Source organism: Aspergillus ambiguus (assembly GCF_047715705.1).
Source record: "Aspergillus ambiguus strain CBS 117.58 unplaced genomic scaffold BDV59scaffold_32, whole genome shotgun sequence".
NCBI classification, from domain to species: domain Eukaryota; kingdom Fungi; phylum Ascomycota; class Eurotiomycetes; order Eurotiales; family Aspergillaceae; genus Aspergillus; species Aspergillus ambiguus.
In genome coordinates, this window is record NW_027395545.1 from 218,719 (window position 1) to 239,202 (window position 20,484).

The following is a 20,484-nucleotide window of genomic DNA, read 5'->3' on the forward strand; positions in this document are numbered from 1 at the left end:
TGCGTTCCCGCAGTCAAAACATTGTTCATGGCGGTATGTGACAACTCAGACTAGGTAGGTCTCCTCGCTGACTCCATTTTCTAGACCTTCATCTTGGAAACATTTAAGTCCAGTTTCCTAGAACGATCGATCAGTTTACCATTCCAGAGCTATACGAGAAATCTGGAGAGCCAGAGTCCGAGCCCGTCGTCCGTCTCGACGGAAATCCATTATCGGATGGCGTGCCTTCTCACGTATTCTTTCCCGCATGGTTCGGTGTCTTTAGTAATGAGATATCTCTTGGTGAGGAGATGATCATTCTGGGCAACTTTGGGGAGTTTTATGATCCACACGAAACTCCCAGTTTCGTCTCTAAGACTCTTCCTCTTCTCCAGCCAACGGAGGCCAGATTCTCAGATAGACCGCTCTCTTTTTCCTCAGATATCTGGACGCTTGGGTGTCTTATCTGGGAGATCTTATGGCCAGCGGCCCTTGTTTGACGCCTTTTACCCCTCCGCGGACCTTGTAGCAGTGAAACATGTCGAGGTCTTAGGCATCATGCCTCCTGAGTGGTGGGAGAAATGGGGTTCAAGGGCGGAATGCTCTAATAGAGCGGGCTAGTTTCAATTCACGTCAAAGACATCTAGTGCCCACTCTGACGTCCGTCGGGCCTGGGATCAGAGATTTGACTACAGCATACAGAAACCTCGGGCTGAGGCGGGCTTGGAGACCAGTCACGGAGGAAGAAAGGAAGGCATTTGCGGCAATACTTCAGCCGATGCTGATCTTCCGGCCAGAGGACAATAACTGCGGAACAGATATTGCATTCAGAGTCGATGATGGGCTGGGGCCTTCCGGCTCTTAGACCCATCTTCAGAGACCCGGCGTATCCTTGATCTGTCAAGCTTAATCGAAGTCAGTGCCTTGGATCGAGGCAAAGCAAATCCCGAAGAGGCAATGTTCTCCGTGCAAGGATCACAGGGGATGGTGACATAAGCACTACCTCGGATCTCGCCCCGGACGGTGAGTAATCTGTCTGTAAATGACCGTAATCTTACGACCCTGTGCATCGCTCGGCCAATCCGTCCGCTGATAATGGTAAGCCCTCGCCCGATTTGCTTACAAGCGTAGCGTTAGCGCAGCCGCGGGACGAAACGCCCCCTCATTCCGCCTTTTCCATTCTTTTCCATCTCTAAATCTTCGATCTTCTCTACTTCTTCCCTCTCCACACTCTCTCCATATCCCCCCTCCGTCAGCCTTCCGTCCTGACTGTGCGTCTGTTTTGCGTGTTAATCCATAGTTCATAATGGAGTCCCTTCTCCAGCAGTCCCGGGCCATGTGTCCGTTTCTCAAGCGCACCTCGCCCAATGCTCTGCGTACTCTCGCAACCGCGACTCGCCCCAGCACCAGTCCTGGCGGAGGCACCATGTCCAACCTCCAGGTCCTCGCTCGTCGTTGCCCCGTCATGAGCAAGGCCCTGGCTGTTCAGAGTGCCCGAATGACCGGCACCAAGCGCTTTACCTCGACCGCCGCTGGTGTTGCTGGTATGACCAACCGGCACTTCCGATCCTCTCCGCCCAGAAGAGACCTGCATTCCACGAGCGGCAATGGGGCCAACCTCAGCCCGGATCTCTACAAGAACACCCAGAAGATACACCCTAATTTTTCCCGAGTCAACGCTCCCGTCGGAACTACCCCCGCCACGGTGTCCGGTCCTCGTCCCGACGCCCCCGTTTCCAAGCCTTTCGACTATAACGGCTTCTACAACGCGGAATTGGACAAGAAGCACAAGGACAAGTCGTATCGCTACTTCAACAATATCAATCGTCTCGCTCAAGAGTTCCCTCGTGCTCATACCGCCTCCACTGGGGAGCGTGTGACCGTGTGGTGCTCCAACGACTACCTAGGCATGGGTCGCAATCCGGAAGTGTTGGCGACCATGCACCAGACTTTGGATACTTATGGTGCTGGTGCCGGAGGTACTCGTAACATCTCCGGTCACAATCAGCATGCCGTGGCTTTGGAGAACACTCTGGCCAAATTGCACGGCAAGGAAGCCGCTCTCGTCTTCAGCTCATGCTTCGTTGCCAATGATGCCACCCTGGCTACCCTCGGTAGCAAGATGCCTGACTGTGTCATCTTATCCGACAGCCTCAACCACGCCTCCATGATCCAGGGAATCCGTCACTCGGGAGCAAAGAAGATGGTCTTCAAGCATAATGATCTCGTTGATCTGGAGACCAAGCTGGCCTCTCTGCCACTGCACGTCCCCAAGATTATCGCCTTCGAGTCCGTCTACAGTATGTGCGGATCCATCGCCCCCATCGAGAAGATCTGCGATCTTGCCGACAAGTACGGGGCCATTACTTTCCTCGATGAGGTCCATGCCGTAGGCATGTACGGACCTCACGGGGCCGGTGTCGCCGAACACCTCGATTACGATATCTACGCCTCTCAGGACACCGCTGCCCCCCTCAGCACCAAGGGCACCGTCATGGACCGCGTGGATATTATCACCGGAACCCTCGGTAAAGCGTACGGCTGTGTCGGTGGCTACATTGCCGGATCCGCCGCCATGGTCGACACCATCCGGTCTCTCGCTCCCGGCTTCATTTTCACCACCTCTCTCCCCCCAGCCACCATGGCGGGCGCCAACGCCGCTATCCAGTACCAGGCCCGCGGCAACCAGGACCGTGTTCTCCAACAGCTGCACACCCGCGCGGTGAAGAGCGCCCTGAAGGAGTTGGACATTCCCGTGATCCCCAACCCTTCCCACATCGTGCCTCTCCTCGTCGGTGACGCCGAGGTTGCCAAGCAGGCCTCTGACAAGCTGCTCGAAGAGCACGGTATCTACGTGCAGGCCATCAACTACCCCACCGTTCCCCGCGGTGAGGAGCGTCTGCGCATCACTCCGACTCCGGGCCACGTCAAGGAACACCGCGACCACCTGGTGCAGGCCGTCCAGGCCGTGTGGAATGACCTGGGCATCAAGCGTGCCAGCGATTGGGAAGCCCAGGGCGGCTTCGTTGGCGTAGGTGTCGAGGGTGCTGAGGCCGAGAACCAGCCCATGTGGGCCGATTCCCAGCTGGGAGTGGATGTGAATGAGCCCCTTGAGGTAGCTCTCGACCGGGAACTGAAGCAGGCTGCGCGTGCCGCGCCGGCCCGTCTGCAGACTGGACAGGCTGCCCGTCCTGCTATGGCGGCTCCTGCTTCCATGCCTGTGGGCGTTGCTGCCTAGTTGTATAATCGATCCTATAGTATCTAGGATTCATATGGCACAATCATGTGTGGTTATGCATACGCTTGTTAATATGGAACCGGTCTGTCGTTATCGCTAGTTGGGTTCTGAATATCAGCCATTGACTATAGTCACACCTCCTCCAATTGTAGAGTGTAGACTACCATCGTAGATGACAGTGAGCGTTGGATCAGGCCAAGTTTACCTAGCCGATATCCTTTCCTTAATCGGTATAACTCAATTCGGTCACGAGTTTCAGCCTCGTCTTCTCTTGTCACAGCCCCTAACAACCTGCATTCACTTGCTCATGCTCTGTGGGAAGCCAGACATCGAGGTCTCTAAATTGTGTCTTTCCCTCAGAGGAAACTGTCCCGGCATGAATAGAGTGATCACATGGATTGGTAGGAAGATACCTGAAAGTATACGTGATATATCCGATACTCTTGAACTTTGTATTGCTGTGCTAGTGCTTAGCGCCTGCATGATGAGTTGTCCTCAGATACCCTGTATCTCCTTTTGCACAGCCATGCCATCGCACAGCCTCATCCTTCAGCCGCCAAAGAAACAAAACCCTCCTCGAGCCGCCTCCTCATTGAGATGCAAAATGACCCACCCCATCCGGTACGATGTTGAAGCTATTCTGCTGTTCTAAAACAGGGGAGAATGAAAATGAGAGCCATCCTCCTCGCCCAGTTGACATCAACACAGCGGTCAAGATCAACACATCTTCTTCCTCCGTGAAGAGCACCATCACTACCCAACTGGACAATCTCTGGCAGATTGCATTCGATAAGCTAGGCGATGACGGCAAACATTGGCTGTCTATCGGAGCACCGTCATCGACAGAAGACGCAATCCTCCAAGTGATCGCCGAGACGGAGCAGAAATACAAAGAGTATCAGGAGGGGGGGCTGAAGATCAGACATCGCGACGGTAGAGTGTTCAATCTTCGCGATTCAACCCTGAATATTCTCGAGTCTGTCTCTAAGGCGCGGGACCTGGTTAAATCTGCGACATCGTTCGACCCTACGGGCTATGGTATGTTGCCTCCTTTGATTACGGATCGCAGCTCTGACGAGCATCATTATAGCCTCTAAGGCATGGGGAGTAGTGTCGATAGGTTTGATGGTATGAGCAGCGAATCTTCTTGGTACTAGTGTTATATTGACGACATGAAATAAGATGGTCACTAACGACATCGAACGTCGAGATGCTGCCTTCGAGGCCGCTGAATTCCTCGCCGGTGAACTGGCATTCTTCTCTTTGATTGACGGTGATCGATTTAAAGGAGCAAAGGCAAACCAGGAACTGGAAGATGGATTGGTCACTGCCTACCGTGCAATTCTGCAATATACAGTGGAGGTGAGGAAAAAATATCACGAAAACGCCGCGGGTACTGTACCTTTTGCACACCTCTGGCGTTGCAGTATTGCTAATACTTCCAAGCTCGTGTCTTTAATAGTCTCGTGTCTCTTACAGAACAGCCATTGGAAAAGCTGAAATCCGCTGTGGCCGCTGCGCGTGAGAAGGTCGTCCATCTGGCAAGTGTCAACCGAGATCTAAGTAGGAACCGCATTCGCCGTTTTCATCGTCAAGTAGATATGCTGACAGACACCAGGGCATAGGGATATGGCAGAGAGAACCCTTTCTTCTATTGACGAGGCGATAGAAACAATCAAGAAAACTCAGGATACAGTTTTAAGTACGTTTATAGCAGATCCATTTCATCCTAAAGAGAAGCCACACTGACTTGTATAGCCGCGGAGGAAATGCGTATTTTAGATTGGTTGTCTGCAGCCCCTTATTCCAACATCCAAAATGATACACAAAATCGCCGAACAGCCAACACACACGATTGGTTTTTGGTTTTGCCAGAATATCAAGACTGGAAGATCACCCCCGGAAAGTTATACTGGTTAACCGGCGCTGGTACGTGTTCCCTCTTTATTAGTGATCAAAGGCCTTAACATATAATATAGCCGGCTGCGGTAAATCTGTTCTTTGGTAGGATTCTCTCTCTCTCCCCCTACCTATAACCATATCTGACAATGCGCAGCTCGACTATCATCAAAGATGTTATGGAGTTGTGTGAAGGTTCCCCTGCCAAGCGATTCGCTTACTGGTACTTCCAATTCAATGATCACAAGACTCATCGCGTTGTAGATATGGTGAGGTCTATGATCCGCCAACTTTGTCCTAGACCTCTGCCTGAAGAATTGAGGAAGCTCTCGGATGACCATAGCCATCGTGGTAGTCAGCCTGACCATGAACAGCTGTGCGGTATCCTTGACAGTATACTTCATACTTTGAGCGGTGAGGCATTTATTGTCTTGGATGCGCTGGATGAATGCCCAGACTCTCCTGAATATCGTGAGAGGAGCTCCCTTCTATCACTCCTACAAATTTTGGTTGATCGACATGGTGAAAAACTTCATGTTCTTGCTACAAGCCGACCAGAACCAGATATCAAAGCATGTCTCACGCGCTATATGGTACTCGACCTTGAACGAGTGTTGGCGAAGGATGTTGAGACATTCGTACTTTCCAAAATAAATGATGGTGAACTGAAGCACTTTGATGATGAACTGCGGGAAATGGTCATGAATCGGCTTCTGAAATTGCCTGAACGGTATGTTTTCGCTGGGTCAGGGAAGACCCAATGCTAACTTTGTATACTTTAAACAGGCGTTTTCGCTGGGCTGATCTGCAGATCAAGCGGCTTGAGGAATGTAGCAACAAGGACCAAATCATAGAAGCGCTAGGGACCATTCCGGAGACTCTGGAAGCGACCTATAAAGACGTCCTCAACAGGATCCCACAAAAGGATCGAGATATAGCTCGGAAAATTCTTATTTGGCTCAGTTTTGCATTCATCCCGCTAAGTTTGAGAGCTGTTGCGGCGGCTGCATCGCTCCAATTTCCTGACCGGGCAGTTAAGATATGCAGTACTTCTCTCGTCACAGTCGGCACTTCCGATGACTATATAAGACTGGCGCACTTCTCAGTTAAGGAGTTCTTAATCCTTGAAGGTGTGAGCACGGGGAGCCATTGGTGTCAGTTTTCAGCGATGATTGGTCACAAGCTTATTGCAACAAAATCAATCGACTACCTGCTTTCCCAGACTGAAGTTTTGACGAGGAAAGCATCTACAGAGCTTCCGTTATTCGAATACGCCGCTGAATACTGGCATAGTCATGTTGGAACGCTAGATGTCATGGAAAATCAAGGCCTGTCTGAGAGAATCGACCGTCTGTTTTGTCAGCCCACGTGTTACATCAACTGGATACGTGTTTCAGTATCCATGAAATTTAGAAGGCTTAGGAGGACTACAGACTGGGAATTGATACCAGAGGAGTGTCCACCACCCATCATTGAAGCATCTCGCCTAGGACTAGGAGACACAGTCAACAAATTACTCGAGCTAAATGCCAATGGAATCATGCCCTTTTGCAGTGACAAATCTACATATATCTCAGCATTTCTGGGGGCTGCTCGTAATGGCCACCTTGAAGTTCTAGATTTGCTGCTGACAAGGTCTGGCATTGTTGCTTCGATTCCGACATGCAATCTTCTACGGCTCCTTGATCATCGCAAGTGTGGACTGGAGAGGCTGAAGACGATGCTAAGCAAACTGCTCGATATGCAGTTGCTCGCGGATAGGAAAACTGAGGCATGCAGTGAAATATCTGAGGAACGAGTCATTAACGCTGCGGCAAACGAGGTCACTGGTCTTGCTCTGATGACCATATTTCTTGAATGGAGAGATGAGGTGGATTTCCCTATTACGGAGGAGGTGATATTTGCTGCCCTGCAAAACGTTGGCTGTGGCAAGGCGATTATGGAGCTCCTTTTAGATCAACGGGCTGAAGATGTGCATATTTCTCACCAGATGTTGCAGCACGTGGGAGAAATTCGCAACCTGGATGCGCTGAGGTTCCTCCTCCGAAAGCGCTTCCATGAGATCACACCAGATCCAAGTACTATCCGAGTCATTGCTAGATGCGCGGATCACACGGTAATGCAACTCCTGCTTAATCTACATGGAAATGGCATTCAAGTGTCTGAAGATGTGTTAGCGAGCGCAGTCTTGAACAAAGATGACCCGGAAATGATCCGCGTCCTCACGGCTGCAAAACTGCCAGATACTAAAATAAGCCACCAAATTTTGGCGAATGCGGTTCGGTATCGTAGGAATCCACTGGACATTATGGAGTTCCTCTTGGATCAATGCGGACCGGACTTCCCTATTGGGGAAGGAGTCATGTTGGCGGTTGCACAGAACAGCAATGGACTGGAGATTATGAGAATGCTTCTGCGTCGACAACAAGCAGGTTTTACTGTTTCTCAAGAGGTGTTGGACGCAGCGGTTTTTTCGGCGGGTTTTTGGCGTATCAACGATGCTCAAGCTGTCGAAATGCTCAAGCTGCTAATGGATAACGGGAGCGCAGATGTTCTAATTACCGACAACGTTGTCTGCTCGGCCGTAAGGTTTCCTGCTGCGCTAGGATATCTGTTTGAGCTTAAAGGAGAGAGTCTCCCTATCACCTCCCGGGTCCTGGTCCGAGCTGGTGTTGAGTCCTTGAAAATGATATTACAGAGACGTCCCGATACCAGGATTCCTGACGAAGCGTTTATTTCTGCCTATCAACATGAAGGGAAGATGCGCCTACTCCTCCAGCAAACTTATGGGCACGTTCCAGTCCCGCAGATTGTGGAAGAACTGAACAGTGTTCAAGAAGTTTGGCTATACACGGAAGTGACGACTGTAATAAGTCTGCTTCTCGAGAGACAGCTCTTGAGTGCCGACGAACAACTGCTGGAAAAGATGGCACATATCCCTGGTGTGGTACGAATGCTTCTCGATGAAACCCCTAATATCCTGATTACACAGAAGGCTATCTGCCAAGCATCATTGAACGTTGGGGCACTACGTATCCTCCTGGACGAACGCGTCGGCGACGTAACCATTTCGGAGGACGTGGTGATATCAGCTCTGAGTACCTGGAAGGCACCTGATGCCATCCGATTGATTCTGAACCGGTTCGGAGCCAAGACACCCTTTACAAGGAAAATCCTACTATCGGCTATGTCACAAGGTCTCAAATCTCTCAATTTGCTTCTACTTCAAAGACGCTCCGACATCAATCTAGAAGAGGCCTGGGAAACTGCTTTTCTGACAGGATTCCGGAGCGAGCGTTTAGCCGTGGAATCCTATGTGGCATTATCGAAGTACACCCACTTTGTCATTCCGGCAGCTGCATTGGAAAAGGCTTTCCAAGAAATGTACTCCGTGAAATTCTTCGAAGGTTTTATCTCTCTATGCATCGAGAGGGAGCTACCGATACAATGGACAGATAGGGTAATTGAGATGGTTTTCGAAAAATGTTGCACCAAAGTTATCAAGACATTCCTCACGTATATGCCTGGGATTGTAGCTACCGAGAGGCTTGCTCAGGCATTGGAAAGGAACCAAAAAGCAAAGAAGGATGGTTTGCTATCACTCCTTGGCCCGGAGAGGAGGCCATTGGAGGAACTTGCTCTGAGGAGTGATCGTCCAAAGCCTTTGACCGGATCTTGATTCGCTTACAATTCAGTGAACAACTCGAACCATGGTCAGGTCCATGATCTGCCAACTCAGCCGAGGCCAGAGCAGGGAAGTATTTGGAGTGTGCATTGGATTTCTATAGCATAGATAGTCTCTTATTCCTGTGATCACGGTACCAATTATAACACCAGAAGAGTCTAAAACTCTGTATTGAGAAGAATATGCTGATATCAAAGGCAGGTGTGGTGGACTCGTAGCCTCCGAGGGATCAATCAAGAGACATAGGAAGAACAAGAGGTTTTGCTACCGCTTTTTAGGGGCTCAAAGTACACACTGCAAAGATGACCTTTCAATGACACTGATTTGCATAGTATAGTGTACTGTAAGACTGGACACCGCGTGATTCAAACTCAGCCACATGTTCAAGTGCGGACAACCTTACTTATACTCATCGGCCGGTCGGCTAGACATATATATACATTCAGGATAACTACAAAAGGCACCAAACGCCAACGTGAAACATGCTTTTGACCCTCGTCTACCGTTTCCCTCCACGACTAACCTTAGGGAACACAACCGGCACACGCAACCGAACCACCCGGCGAGCGGCAGCCTCAGCCTTTCCACCCTTGATACCCCATTTCGCGAACTCCGTATCCCGCGGCTTATCCACGCGACAGCCCAGCTCGCGGAAATACTGCATGATATCAGAATTATCAACATGGAGATCATCGCGCAGATCAGACGGATCGGTCGCCAGCTCATTCGGGGCGTTCCCGCCGACGGAGCTGGAACCGCCATCCTTCGCCGGCTGCGGCGGGATATGCAGCGAGAGCGCACAGATGGTTGTGTGCAAGAGCGTAAGGTCATGCTTCGTGAGGATGGAGCCGTTGGGCGCGAACTTGCGGCGGACAGCGTCAATGACCGGGTCGGGGATGGTCTCGGTGGCGTCGTCATGCGCGCCGGTCGACGACGACAGGATGCGGCGGAGGTCCTCCCGCGAGGGCAATTTCTTGCTCCCGGGGCCGGACGCCCTGTCGCCGCGGCGCAGCGAGCGCACAAACTCCAGCAGCAGGAAGATGAAGCGCAGCACCTGCAGCTGGGTGGAGTTGCCGGCCTGCACGACGGCCTCGACGCGGCGCGACACGTACCGCGACGTGGTGGTGACGGGCTGGCCGGCGGCGACGGCGGCCTGCCAGTCCTGGACGCCGGGGAGCTGGCGCAGGGTGGCCAGGCCGTTGGGGACGAGCACGTCGAGCGGGTAGACGTCGACGGGGTGCGAGGCGGCCAGGTTAGCCGGGGGCAGGGGCTTGGCGGCCTGCACCTGGGCCTGGACGGCGGCGGTCTTTGCGGCGATGTCGGCGGCGGCGTCGGTGGGCATGGCCGAGAGGATGGCGGACTCGGCGGCGGAGGCGGCGCCGGCGGGGGCATTGGACAGCTGCGCGTTCTCGGCCATGCTCTGGGCGGCCTTGCGGGATTGCTTGGTGCCGAAGGTGTTGGTGAGCTCGGTGCGTTGGGCGCGGAGCGTCTTGGCCGCCTCGTCGTCCGTTTCGGCTTCCTCCTCTTCCTCTTCTTCATCGTCGGAGCCGGCCCGCTTCATCTTGCGCACGGCGCCGCGGAGCGTCACCTTGCGCACCTCGACGAACTGCCAGGTGCGCTGGGCTGGGTCAACAACGGCGACGTAGTGCTTCAGTTGCGAGTCGGCGTCGTCGTTGGCTTCGCGCCCGACGAAGTCCAGCTTGGCGTGCTCGGATGACTGCAGGAGGACCTCCGAGGAGGCGATGCCGCTGTTGCGGGTGGACGTGTCGACGTCTTCATGGCGGGTCTTGAGGTATGGCGTCAAGCGGAGATTTTGGGGGGCACTGAGTCCGGGTGTGGTCACTGGGGTGGTCAGCATGGTTTCTTCTTTTGATACTTCTGGGAGCATGCTGTTCAAGCAAAAAATGCATACCAATCACGGGAGCCAATTCGCTATCGTCTTTGACAACGCTGGTGGTCAACGGAGGCAGGTCTTGCAGACCGAGAGCGGGCTTTTTGCTGGGACGTTCATGCCGATCTGAAGCACGCTTGCGCTTCTTTTCCACCTTGTCGGAGGGCATTGTGTCTATGATGTGGGGGAGACAGAGGGCTAGTGACCGCGGAGTAGATCTCGAAGGAAAAAAATTATGAAGCCGATGGGACACCGGCAGAATATCAAACCTACCTCTATCAGGAAGGCGGTGTATCTGACTCACCGCACAGCACACAAGATATATACACTACGGAGACAATAATGATCGATAACGACTAGATCCACAAACTAGTGTGGTTTTATCTACGATAGCTAATCGTGGAACACACAATGTCGTCAAACTTTTCGTATTTCAAATAAATTCTCATGGACCTCTCCACGGCTCGGGATCCCAACCTGCAAGAACAGGTCGAAATTCCAAGCTTAGAGTAAATTGACCAGTTCCCATGCAAATCACCCAGGGCCAACGAAGAAGCCTTCGCGACCCTCACAATCCTCACCAAACACATGCACCCCCCTCCGAGCGAAACAGGTTAAAAAACACTCTTTTCTCCCCCACTGTCTGGATCCAGAGAAAGACATGACCATCGAGACCGTTTTAAGCGAGCCCGTGAGGATTGAGATCGAAAGGCAGAAGAAAAGAAATTCCACCTTCGGTTGAACGGCAGACTCCGGTTTCGATTCCGTACCGTGCACAGAGGAAATGGTAGAGAAAAAGACAAGATCAGACAGGGCTCGTGGAGGGACCCGAACGGAAGTCATCAGAAAGCATCATCGTGACGTCGTCGAGCAGTTGTCATGTTCAGCGTTCAACGGGAGCTCCGACATGGAAAGCTGAGATGGAGGGGCGAGCCGTTTATTTGCTAGGGGATTGTCAGCTCGTGTTGTGTGGACTTGGGTGGAATGCCGCTCACCTTCTGGCACGCATCTTTCTTCTCTTACGCTTCAGACGGCGGACGCGCTTCTTTCTCCACTTAGCTCTCATCTTCGTAGATGGTTCGAGACTAAGAAGAGTGTGTTAGTTGGTGAAGTCCGGGAAAGGTCCTGCGAGAACAGGGGCTACTCACACTTCGACGAGGATGAGAAGATGGTTGCAAGAAAGATGGAGGAAGACCGCCGGTTGAGCTTCTTGTGTGCGCCGTGGCTGACTCAGCGCCCCGGGCCGCTAAGGGCTCGCTAGTGGGTTCCGGCTGCTGATTGGCTGTTGGCTGCTTTACCGAGTCCCCATCGGCGGATTATGTCATCGTATGATATCAACGTTTTTTCCACAGAACCATCCGCGAAGGAATATTAGACCAAAATTATGTGAATAACATTATGTGGCAGAGGGTCCGAAAGTGTCCGGAAACTACCCAATCGTATCCAATCTGGTGTGGTATATCCAACACCCCCAGGGGTCACTGTAACTTCCAAGTTCCAACCCAAACCAAACTATATCAGCCATTATATCCGAACTTTACTATCTAAGTCAAAGCATATCCTCGTAGCTCTAATACGCATAGCGATAATCCAATGCCGTATCGCCCTGCAGCTCCCGTTCCTCCTCGCTGGGAACGGTAGCCCCACTAGCCATTGCGCGGTCTCGGCGACGGTTGTCATTCCAGACTGCGAAGAAGTAGGCAATGCAGCACACTGCCGAGAAACAGAGGAACGAGACGCTGATGCTGTATCCGGGCCGGTATTCAGGTGCATCCTTCTTCAAGAAAGCGTAGGTCGAAATGATACCACCGACTGCCATCTGTCAGCACATGTCCGTTCCCACGGCTGCAATGGAAGGAGCCACTCACTGTTACCGAATCCAACCTGCCAGGCCGTGCCCACACTGCGCCTGCGATGACCGGACAGGTTCATGGCGAACCAGCACACGATCACGGGCATTGCGCTGTAGCAGCCCATCGTGACTAGGAACAGGGCAGCGTACTGAACATTGCGATGCGCCTGGCCATGCACGTTCAGTAAGATACCGAATCCAGCCATAGCGACGAGCATCGGGCCGATGGTGAAGGCAAACCGATGTTTCGTCGTATCCGAGAGGATAGCGACCAGCATCGAAAATCCCCATGCCGCCGCCCACGGGGGGATGGAGTACAGTTGCGTCATGATAGCTATCAAAGTCAGCAGTAGAACGTACAGCTGGACAAGGAACATACGGTCATAGCCATAGCTTTTGATGATGGTAGGTGCGAAGTAAGCGTATCCTGCGGTAGAAATCAGCAACCGTGCCTTCGCATGACTGTCAGAGGACTTACCATATGCGGTGACAATCTGACCAAAATACATCAACCCTCCGATGAAGATCTTATCTGGCGAACAGTCAGCATTCACTGCAGCAGCCACACCTGTCTGAACACCTACAGTCCTTGAACACCTCCACCACATCGCGCCAGCCAATCTTCATGTCATGTCCCGCGCTTCCGGTGTCCTTGGCCAGCTTCACGCGGATGAACTCACGCTCCTCCTCGGAGAGCCATTTCGCTTCCTCAGGGAACCCAGGCAGCAGGAAGAAAAGAGCAATGGCAACGACACAGGTGATGAGACCCTCGATGATGAAGACCCATCGCCAGCCGCCATACCCTCTGATGCCATCCATCTTGCCCAGTCCACTCGCTAACAGGCCGCCAAAGGCACCGGCGAGCGTCGTGGAGCTAAAGAAGAAACTGAACCGCTTCTGGGCCTCGTTGCGTTTATACCACATTCCCAAGAGGTAGAAGCCTGGACGCGAGCAAGGTCAGCCTAATGTGACGCGATCGTCGACGCGACGAGCACAACTTACAGCCGGGAAACATGCCCGTTTCGAACATCCCCAGAAACCACCGGGTGGTCATCAGACCACCCCAGTTGGAGACCAGACCTTGACAGATCGAGACCAGGCCGAACATGAACATGCACATGGACACTAGAACACCCCAGAGACGCGTTAGCCCGGGATTATACCGACAAAATGCGGTATACATACGCCACACGTGGGGTTTCAATTTCTTGAGAAGAATGTTGGACGGGATTTCGAAAATGATGTAGGGGACGAAGAAGATGGTCAAAGCGGTGTTGTACTTCATTCCATCGGTAATACCAAGGTCTTCTTCCAGACCCAGAACCGCTGCGTTACTGATATTGACTCTGGATTGCGTGCGGCTCGGTCAGCTGGGATACGAGAACTCCATGCACGACACAGTGCGGAGACAGTGAGATTGGATCGTCCATACCGGTCCAGGAACGCAAGCAAGTACATGATACACAGACAGGGTACGAGACGCCAGTCCACCTTGGCCATGAGCTTCCGCTCGGTGGTCTTGGTCAGTGGAGGGAGGTCGGACTGGGCCCAACCCTGGCCCTCGGCCTCGACATTCCGTTCTTCGGTGGGACTGAGCTTCTCTGGATGCGCAAAACGGGTCAGCCGAGCGATACATTGCAATGGAGGAGCACACGAACCTTGGAAACTCATGGTGAATCCGGCGCGGTGCGATCGCGTCCAACAGTCGGTGTGAGATGAGACCGAGGTTATGCTCGACGGAATACAGTGATTAGAAATGCGCGGTGTCACAGCGGGTAGCCTGAAGAGTGAACCCCCCTGTCGGTTATGCGGAATGAATGTAGGGGAACTCCCAGCCACCAGGCACTGCGTTCACGAGATAGACGCAGCAAGAAGCTCCAAATAAATGGTAGGGTAGGGAAAGGGAGAAGAGTCAAAAAAATTGCAGCAGGAGAAAATGGCAAGGATTGACGGCCAGCGCATGGTAAGCCGTAATGTAGCGCGGAGATGATGATCGGAACAGGTGCAGAGACCCGATGCCGGCAGTCCACTGATGGAAGAGCGATTCCAATGCTCTGTACCCAGTAGATATTTTCAGCGGGGCGCGATTCAGCTGGGCCTATAATTGGGGCACTCTGGCGTTCCATGGGGGATTAGCCGCGTCCACGAGCCAACGGATAGACGATCTAGTAGGGTCTAATTCCCCCCACGATGGGTTAGCAATGCAACTAACAGAGCCGATCTCGGCCCCATTGGGTGGCCTGAACTCTGTAGTGAGTCAATGCAAGGAGATAAGCTCATCATTGACTGACGAAGTATGGGGAGGACAACAGAAGCATGTCGGGAGCTCCGAATGAAGCGACGGCAGGATTGGCGCCCAAGGCTTGACCAGAGTTAGTCCGGAAGGTAAACAGAGTAAATCTTTATCCCTCCGGATTTCCCCACACGGCTGACTAAGGGTAACTACCAGCCTTGGTAACTAGTAACTAGTAGTAGTACTCCATACTTCATACTATCATACATCCCTCCAGCAATCGCCAGGATTGACATCCAACCTATAAGCTACCAGAAGAAAACAAAAGCCATATATAAACAACCCCATCTATGCCGCAGTATTCGCCGGTTGCTCGTCCACAGCCTTCCCCCATGCTTTCTCAAACGTAGAGTCATTGCCGCCCGTCGCAGCAGGCTCCTCGGCATCCTCTTTCTCGATGATGACCGTGTCGGAACCGGCCGCCTCCGTCTTCGCACCAGACCCCAGGAGCTCCACGTCAAAGTTGGAGCTGTACATGACCGCCGCAAACGCTTCCAGCTCCCGCACCCCCTGATCCATGGCCGTCACATACAGATTCGGCGGGTTCGTGCCATTCCCGATCACGTGAGCCTGGCGCGCCATCACCGCCAGCACGTTCGCCAGCTTGGTCTTGGGCTCGGAGCCATCCGCGCCCGGAACAACTGTTGCCAGAGACGAGAATGACTGTGGGTTCAACTCTTGGACGCGCGCAGGGGGGATCTTGTACGCATCAGCGGTGCACTGCTGGATCAACGTCTCAAAGCATTCGTTGTTCAGGAGCATCATGATGCGGGTGAACGTGGGGGAGTCGATCAGGTCGGCCGTTTCATCCAAAAGATGGCGCAACGTGGTGGCTGTGTGCGAGGTAGAGGGCTCGGTCACCCCGAGAACGCCGGACTCCTCCAGGAGCTTGTCTTCTTCGTCCCGCGGAGGGAGCAGATAGGACAACCATTTGCGGTGTCTGGAAGCGACAGGTCAGTAATTGCTTCATCTAGCGACGAGAGGGCGGCACCATACTTGCGGTCTTCCTCCGTAGCGCCCTCCACCTGCTTCCGAACTTGCAGAGTCAGGTCAGACAGCTTTCCAAGCGAAATGTCCTCGCGGGGGTTGAGCGGCCCAAAGGTCTCCACCACCGCCGCCTGCACCTCGTTCATCAAGTCCTTCCAGCCACGATGGAGCAGCCACCAGCTGAAGGCGAGATATCGTCGGTTGGTCTCGAAGTCATTACCCAGCGTTTGCGTCAGATCGTCGTCATCATGATCTTCCAGACGAATCGTAGATGCATCGGTTGGTGGTGTGGCCAAGGAGATAACACTTGAGAGATAGTTTCGACGACCGAGCAGGTTGAGTTGGATCCGCGTGAAGATGGTGAGGAGGGATAGGGTATATATAAGAGTAAACGACCGAGTAATCGCTATTGCGGATGGTCAGTACAAGTGGTCGCGACTCCATCCGGGGTAGATCTGTCCGACATACAGGTGATCTTCACTTCATTCCACAACTGAGTCTTATTCTTCTTGGGCCGCGCTTCCGCATCGTTCTCGGCCGGACTGTCCGTCAATTGGCTAGTCCGGACAAAGCCCTCGCTCTGGAAGCTAGACAAGCTGCGCCGGTCCTCTTCGGTGAGACTGGGGGCCAGAGAGGTCATGTCGGACCCGGTGCCTTCAGGAGCGTGAAGTCGAGCCAGACGCTCGGCGCGTTTCTTCTGGAGCTCTTTGGTCAATTCTTCGACGGGGAGCGCTTCCAGGATATCTTCTGCGGCGGTGGGAAGGAGGGCTAGAACGGTGTAGGTGCAATCGGTCTGGTTCTGTTCAAAGCGTCGTCGCAAGCTGAGGGGTGCCCAACCGGTCAGCTCTGGCCAGCACGCACGCGAGCGGAGGGGAGGGGGCCGACTCACTTTTCACGGGCGATGCGATCGCTACTCATCCGTTCTCGAGCTTCCGAGATCTTGGACAGGACATACTGACCGGCTAGATAGCCAGCCCCGACGACGCCGGCTCCGATGGCCAGGCTCTTGCGATTGCGCCGGAACCAGCGCCTCGTAGCACCGATCATGATGGAGCAGTGATGACGAGAGGATTAGAGAGGGACAGTCAAGACCATCATAAACGGGAGAATCGGCCGGGGAAGGAGGGGAAGGAACAGCAGTGATTGAGATGGGGTGGGAGAATGGATGGAATGATGGAGAGATGAAGCCGCAGCAGATGGAACGAGTCAACGGTCGGGGGAGGCTGGAGCGAGAGAGAGCCTCGGTTAACGCGAGGGGAGAACAACGTGACGATCGGCGGGATTGCTACTGTGGATGGATTTATTTTATTGTATTTTATTTACTGTTGTATAATATGATACGGTTGATTTATACCAGTATTTCTATATCCTATCTATCTAGAAAGATGGACTCTTGAGTTCTACCAGGTACTGCTGCCGTCGTGCCATGACCGCATCGCCATCTCCATCTCCATCTCCATCTGTACCACTCACTCCTCCAACCTCCTCCATACCACACTCCCTCTCTCCCCCTCCAACGCCAACTCATTCCCCTCTCTCCCCCCGCCATGCATCCTCCTCCATGACGTTCCCTCAGATAACCGCCTGCTGCTACTGCTGACATCCGTCTCCCTCTTATCTCCCTCCGACATCGCCTTTCTCCGCCCCCGCCTCCCATCAATCAGCACTATCAATCACCAATCGTCCATATCATCCCCCCTCCCACCGGCGCCAGATATAACCTCATCTCTCTGCTGTACGACCCAGCTACCCGTCCCAGCTGGGTCGGTTTCGGAAATTTTCTCCTATCTGTCGTCCTCCGCGCCAACGCCCCTGTTCGATCCCAACGATGGAGCCCCGCAAAACCCCTCCGGAGTACTTCCTAGAGGTCTTTGCTGACACCACCAGCGTCCGGGATGTATTGAAGGGTGCGTCTATACTTTCTTTTCTGCCTTCTGTCTCTATATCTATATCCAAACCCCTTCCCCTCTTGTCCCTACTCAGCCACGCCACCTACACCACCCCTTGGACGCCATCCTAACTCCACTAGGTGTCCTCAACCTCATCTTCTTCCACCGCTACTTCCCCTCCATCCGACCCTCCACCTTCGATGTCCTCGACTTCACCCTCCCCGCCATCAACGACGTCGACCTCGACACCCTGATCGACTCGCGCATCAACGCCCTCGTCCGCCAGCATAGTGCGCCCACCACCCAAGACACCACCACCACCACCACCACCGGCGGCGGCGTCCGCGGCCGTCTCGCTGTCGAGTTCTACGAGAAGAAGCGCCGTCGCTCGGGCATCTGGTTTGGTGGGCTGGCCGGCAAAGCCGAGGAGGAAGTCTGCTGGGAGGTGTGGAATCTCGATGTCACCGTTGCCACCCCGCGGACCGAGTCTGGTATGTCCTGTCCTGTCCTGTCCCCTCCTCCCCGGCAACCACCGATGGTCGATAGTAGACAATATGAAAAAAGCAACCGACTGACCAGCGTCCATCCAGAGCGCGGCAAAGTCCGCAAGGCAATGGAGAATATGCTGCAGAAAGCGGCGCTGAAGATCCTCGCCGTCGTCAACCGCGATAAGGACCACATCCCGCCCATCACCACCAGCGACTCCAACCCCTTCCCCTACCGCATTGTCCTCAACCCGCGGCCCGACGGCTGGCAGAACCGCTTCGGTCTCTACTAATCGATCTATCTCTGGTAGTCCCGAGGCGTCCATCACCCGCGGGTCGGCCCCGTACATTTCAGTTCCCTTGGGATATGTCCGTTCATGGGAGTTCCGGCGTTAGTCTTTCTTGTGTCATGCTTTTTCTGTCGGCGGACGACTCGGTTTGGTTGGGCGGTGCGGTGGGCGGATGCGGATGCAGCTTTATGATGTACTGTATAATACCCGATTCTCTTCTCTCCTGCGGCTCCGCGGTCCAGCAGGAGATCTATTTCTATATCAATACTCCCCCGGAAGCGAGGGAAGGAAATAAACGGTCCAGATTGGACAACAACCTCGTTAGCGGTGCTCCGATAACCAAAAATACCACTGACATCATCGCATGAAAATACAACACTCCTTCGTTCCCCCCCGAAACCGCCTCATTCCCCCGGGAGCAACACGCGCAATTCTACTAAACAAGCAAGTCATGACAAAAGATCAAACACAGAGAAGCATCATCCAAGTGTAAAGCGAAGACGTTCCAGACCGCAGTCCCTCCGATCAGAAAGGCCCGTCAATCCAGCACGCTTCCGCACAACATCCCCGACAGTCGTGACGAACAACCATCGGCGTCGTTCCTTGTCCGTCTACCACCCCCACGAACGTGAGGGCCGACCCGACCCGACCCGACGCATGGCATGCGCGAACCGCATACCACGCCAGTCACATATTTACGGCGGTCAGCATCTACTGGGACTTGGTGGCGGCGTCGGCCTGAGCCCGGAGGTTGGCCGAGGTGGAGCCGCCGGCGAAGAAGCGGCCCAGCACCGGCTGGAGGAAGGAGTGGAAGACGATTTGGGCACCGCTGGCGGGATTGATCAGTCATGCGGGCTTCGGCTGGTCTGGGGATAGGGAGAACCCGGGGGCTTACTTGGTCTGGGGGAGGGCCATCCAGAGGACGAGAGCGAGCTTGAAGATGTAGTAGAAGGCTGGCGGTGGCCGGATTAGCGCTGCACACACTGAACCAGCGAGGACGGCAACTTACGGAACCAGTAGGGGGCACTGATGGCGCTCTCCAGCACGGTGAAGAGGGCGTAGACAACCCAGTACTGCAAGATCACATGTCAGCAAGTTCGTATCTTCGAGGTGCAACGTCACGTGCCCGGGGGGCGTGGGCCTAGGCGAAAGCGTCGAGAGGGGAGATCAGAGGGCGATCACGCGAACGTACCGTCAACCACTACACGGGTCAGCCAGGTTGGTCATCTCTACCGGTCAGAGGGGGGTGGGGAGGAAGGAAAATACGTACCTGGGTGTCATCGGCGGTGCCGGCGGTAAACAGAGCGTTGAGGGAGTAGTAGGCCGGGAGGATGAAACCGGCCAGGTTGACGAGGAATTCGCCGGCGATGTTGAAGAAGACCAGGAAGAAGTAGATGCCGACAAGGCCCAGGACGACGTAGACCTTGGGGACGGAGCTCTGACGCTCAAGGTTGTTGAGGACAGGGTACTTGGAGAGCTGAGGAGACACACACACAGGTCGGGTTAGCTTCCTTACGAGACGAGTGTAGCTGCAAGACCACGAAAGAAACCGATCGGGACCGGCGGCATTGCCAGTGAACGAGGCCAAAGCCCATCTCATGGTGTACTATGACCGGGTTCCCTGTCGGAGAGGCTGGGACAGGCGAGGGTTCGCAGGGTGTTCGCCTGCGAAAACGACACCCACACAACGCACAGAAAGACTCACCTCCTTGTCAAGCTGAGCTATAGCGTGCTGGGCACGGTCCTGGAAGGAAGCCATTTTTGATGGGATGTCAGAAGTTGGAGGGTGAAGGGGTAGGAAGGGAATGTATGAAGGGTCGCAGGGAAGGGAGAGAGACGGTCGTTATCAGCGGAGGAAGAGGAGAGAAGCAGTAGCAGCAGCAGCAGCAGCATCACTAATAATAATGCTGCGGCTGGCGGTTGCGGCCAAAGCGGGCGGAAAGTCACGTGGCGGGTCATGACGTCGAACAGCGAAATTCGTCATTTCTCCTGCTTC

The 20,484-nt window shown here is 53.9% G+C and overlaps 7 protein-coding genes across 7 annotated transcripts; 3 read left to right on the top strand and 4 right to left on the bottom strand.

The window, feature by feature from the left end:
* Window positions 1-1,053: 1,053 nt before the first annotated feature.
* On the top strand, window positions 1,054-3,647 carry hemA (5-aminolevulinic acid synthase HemA). Its single transcript, XM_073690705.1, has one exon. It carries the CDS (start codon window positions 1,286-1,288, stop codon window positions 3,215-3,217), a length of 1,932 nt encoding a protein of 643 aa, XP_073545229.1. The 5' UTR covers window positions 1,054-1,285; the 3' UTR covers window positions 3,218-3,647.
* Window positions 3,648-3,752: 105 nt separating this feature from the next.
* BDV59DRAFT_94919 (uncharacterized protein) lies at window positions 3,753-9,079 on the top strand. Its single transcript, XM_073697381.1, has 9 exons — window positions 3,753-4,255; window positions 4,308-4,345; window positions 4,400-4,610; window positions 4,664-4,780; window positions 4,836-4,919; window positions 4,976-5,146; window positions 5,197-5,221; window positions 5,274-5,846; window positions 5,903-9,079. Exons 1-9 carry the CDS (start codon window positions 3,844-3,846, stop codon window positions 8,793-8,795), a joined length of 4,524 nt encoding a protein of 1,507 aa, XP_073545230.1. The 5' UTR covers window positions 3,753-3,843; the 3' UTR covers window positions 8,796-9,079.
* Window positions 9,080-9,093: 14 nt separating this feature from the next.
* Window positions 9,094-10,905, bottom strand: BDV59DRAFT_209760 (DNA-directed RNA polymerase I subunit RPA49). Its single transcript, XM_073695447.1, has 2 exons — window positions 10,714-10,905; window positions 9,094-10,643 (listed from the first exon to the last, which is right to left on the bottom strand). The coding sequence occupies exons 1-2, from the start codon at window positions 10,859-10,861 to the stop codon at window positions 9,301-9,303; spliced, it is 1,491 nt and encodes a 496-aa protein (XP_073545231.1). The 5' UTR covers window positions 10,862-10,905; the 3' UTR covers window positions 9,094-9,300.
* Window positions 10,906-11,104: 199 nt separating this feature from the next.
* On the bottom strand, window positions 11,105-11,848 carry BDV59DRAFT_184600 (uncharacterized protein). Its single transcript, XM_073690706.1, has one exon. The coding sequence runs from the start codon at window positions 11,533-11,535 to the stop codon at window positions 11,227-11,229; it is 309 nt and encodes a 102-aa protein (XP_073545232.1). The 5' UTR covers window positions 11,536-11,848; the 3' UTR covers window positions 11,105-11,226.
* Window positions 11,849-12,262: 414 nt separating this feature from the next.
* Window positions 12,263-16,871, bottom strand: BDV59DRAFT_195007 (MFS transporter; the record flags this gene model as incomplete). The annotated part of the gene is made up of 10 exons (XM_073692485.1): window positions 12,263-12,504; window positions 12,561-12,878; window positions 13,129-13,485; window positions 13,547-13,669; window positions 13,730-13,890; window positions 13,977-14,135; window positions 15,313-15,733; window positions 15,829-16,230; window positions 16,293-16,645; window positions 16,714-16,871. 10 exons carry the CDS (start codon window positions 16,869-16,871, stop codon window positions 12,263-12,265), a joined length of 2,694 nt encoding a protein of 897 aa, XP_073545233.1.
* A 712-nt stretch (window positions 16,872-17,583) lies between these two features.
* Window positions 17,584-18,748, top strand: BDV59DRAFT_95063 (autophagy-related protein 101). Its single transcript, XM_073697384.1, has 3 exons — window positions 17,584-17,731; window positions 17,854-18,204; window positions 18,304-18,748. The coding sequence occupies exons 1-3, from the start codon at window positions 17,653-17,655 to the stop codon at window positions 18,489-18,491; spliced, it is 618 nt and encodes a 205-aa protein (XP_073545234.1). The 5' UTR covers window positions 17,584-17,652; the 3' UTR covers window positions 18,492-18,748.
* Window positions 18,749-19,199: 451 nt separating this feature from the next.
* Window positions 19,200-20,247, bottom strand: yop1 (putative membrane biogenesis protein (Yop1); the record flags this gene model as incomplete). The annotated part of the gene is made up of 6 exons (XM_073694463.1): window positions 19,200-19,317; window positions 19,384-19,441; window positions 19,498-19,561; window positions 19,681-19,689; window positions 19,759-19,965; window positions 20,194-20,247. 6 exons carry the CDS (start codon window positions 20,245-20,247, stop codon window positions 19,200-19,202), a joined length of 510 nt encoding a protein of 169 aa, XP_073545235.1.
* Window positions 20,248-20,484: the final 237 nt, after the last annotated feature.

Bases quoted from the DNA above. Each gene is read 5' to 3' on its own strand.
- hemA (XM_073690705.1), top strand. From the start codon at position 1,286: ATGGAGTCCCTTCTCCAGCAGTCCCGGGCCATGTGTCCGTTTCTCAAG.
- BDV59DRAFT_94919 (XM_073697381.1), top strand. From the start codon at position 3,844: ATGTTGAAGCTATTCTGCTGTTCTAAAACAGGGGAGAATGAAAATGAG. The intron at 4,611-4,663 runs GTACTGTACCTT...AATACTTCCAAG, and splicing joins ATATCACGAAAACGCCGCGG to CTCGTGTCTTTAATAGTCTC. The intron at 4,920-4,975 runs GTACGTTTATAG...TGACTTGTATAG, and splicing joins AACTCAGGATACAGTTTTAA to CCGCGGAGGAAATGCGTATT.
- BDV59DRAFT_209760 (XM_073695447.1), bottom strand. From the start codon at position 10,861: ATGCCCTCCGACAAGGTGGAAAAGAAGCGCAAGCGTGCTTCAGATCGG. The intron at 10,644-10,713 runs GTATGCATTTTT...TGACCACCCCAG, and splicing joins CGAATTGGCTCCCGTGATTG to TGACCACACCCGGACTCAGT.
- BDV59DRAFT_184600 (XM_073690706.1), bottom strand. From the start codon at position 11,535: ATGACTTCCGTTCGGGTCCCTCCACGAGCCCTGTCTGATCTTGTCTTT.
- BDV59DRAFT_95063 (XM_073697384.1), top strand. From the start codon at position 17,653: ATGGAGCCCCGCAAAACCCCTCCGGAGTACTTCCTAGAGGTCTTTGCT. The intron at 17,732-17,853 runs GTGCGTCTATAC...TAACTCCACTAG, and splicing joins CGTCCGGGATGTATTGAAGG to GTGTCCTCAACCTCATCTTC. The intron at 18,205-18,303 runs GTATGTCCTGTC...GCGTCCATCCAG, and splicing joins CACCCCGCGGACCGAGTCTG to AGCGCGGCAAAGTCCGCAAG.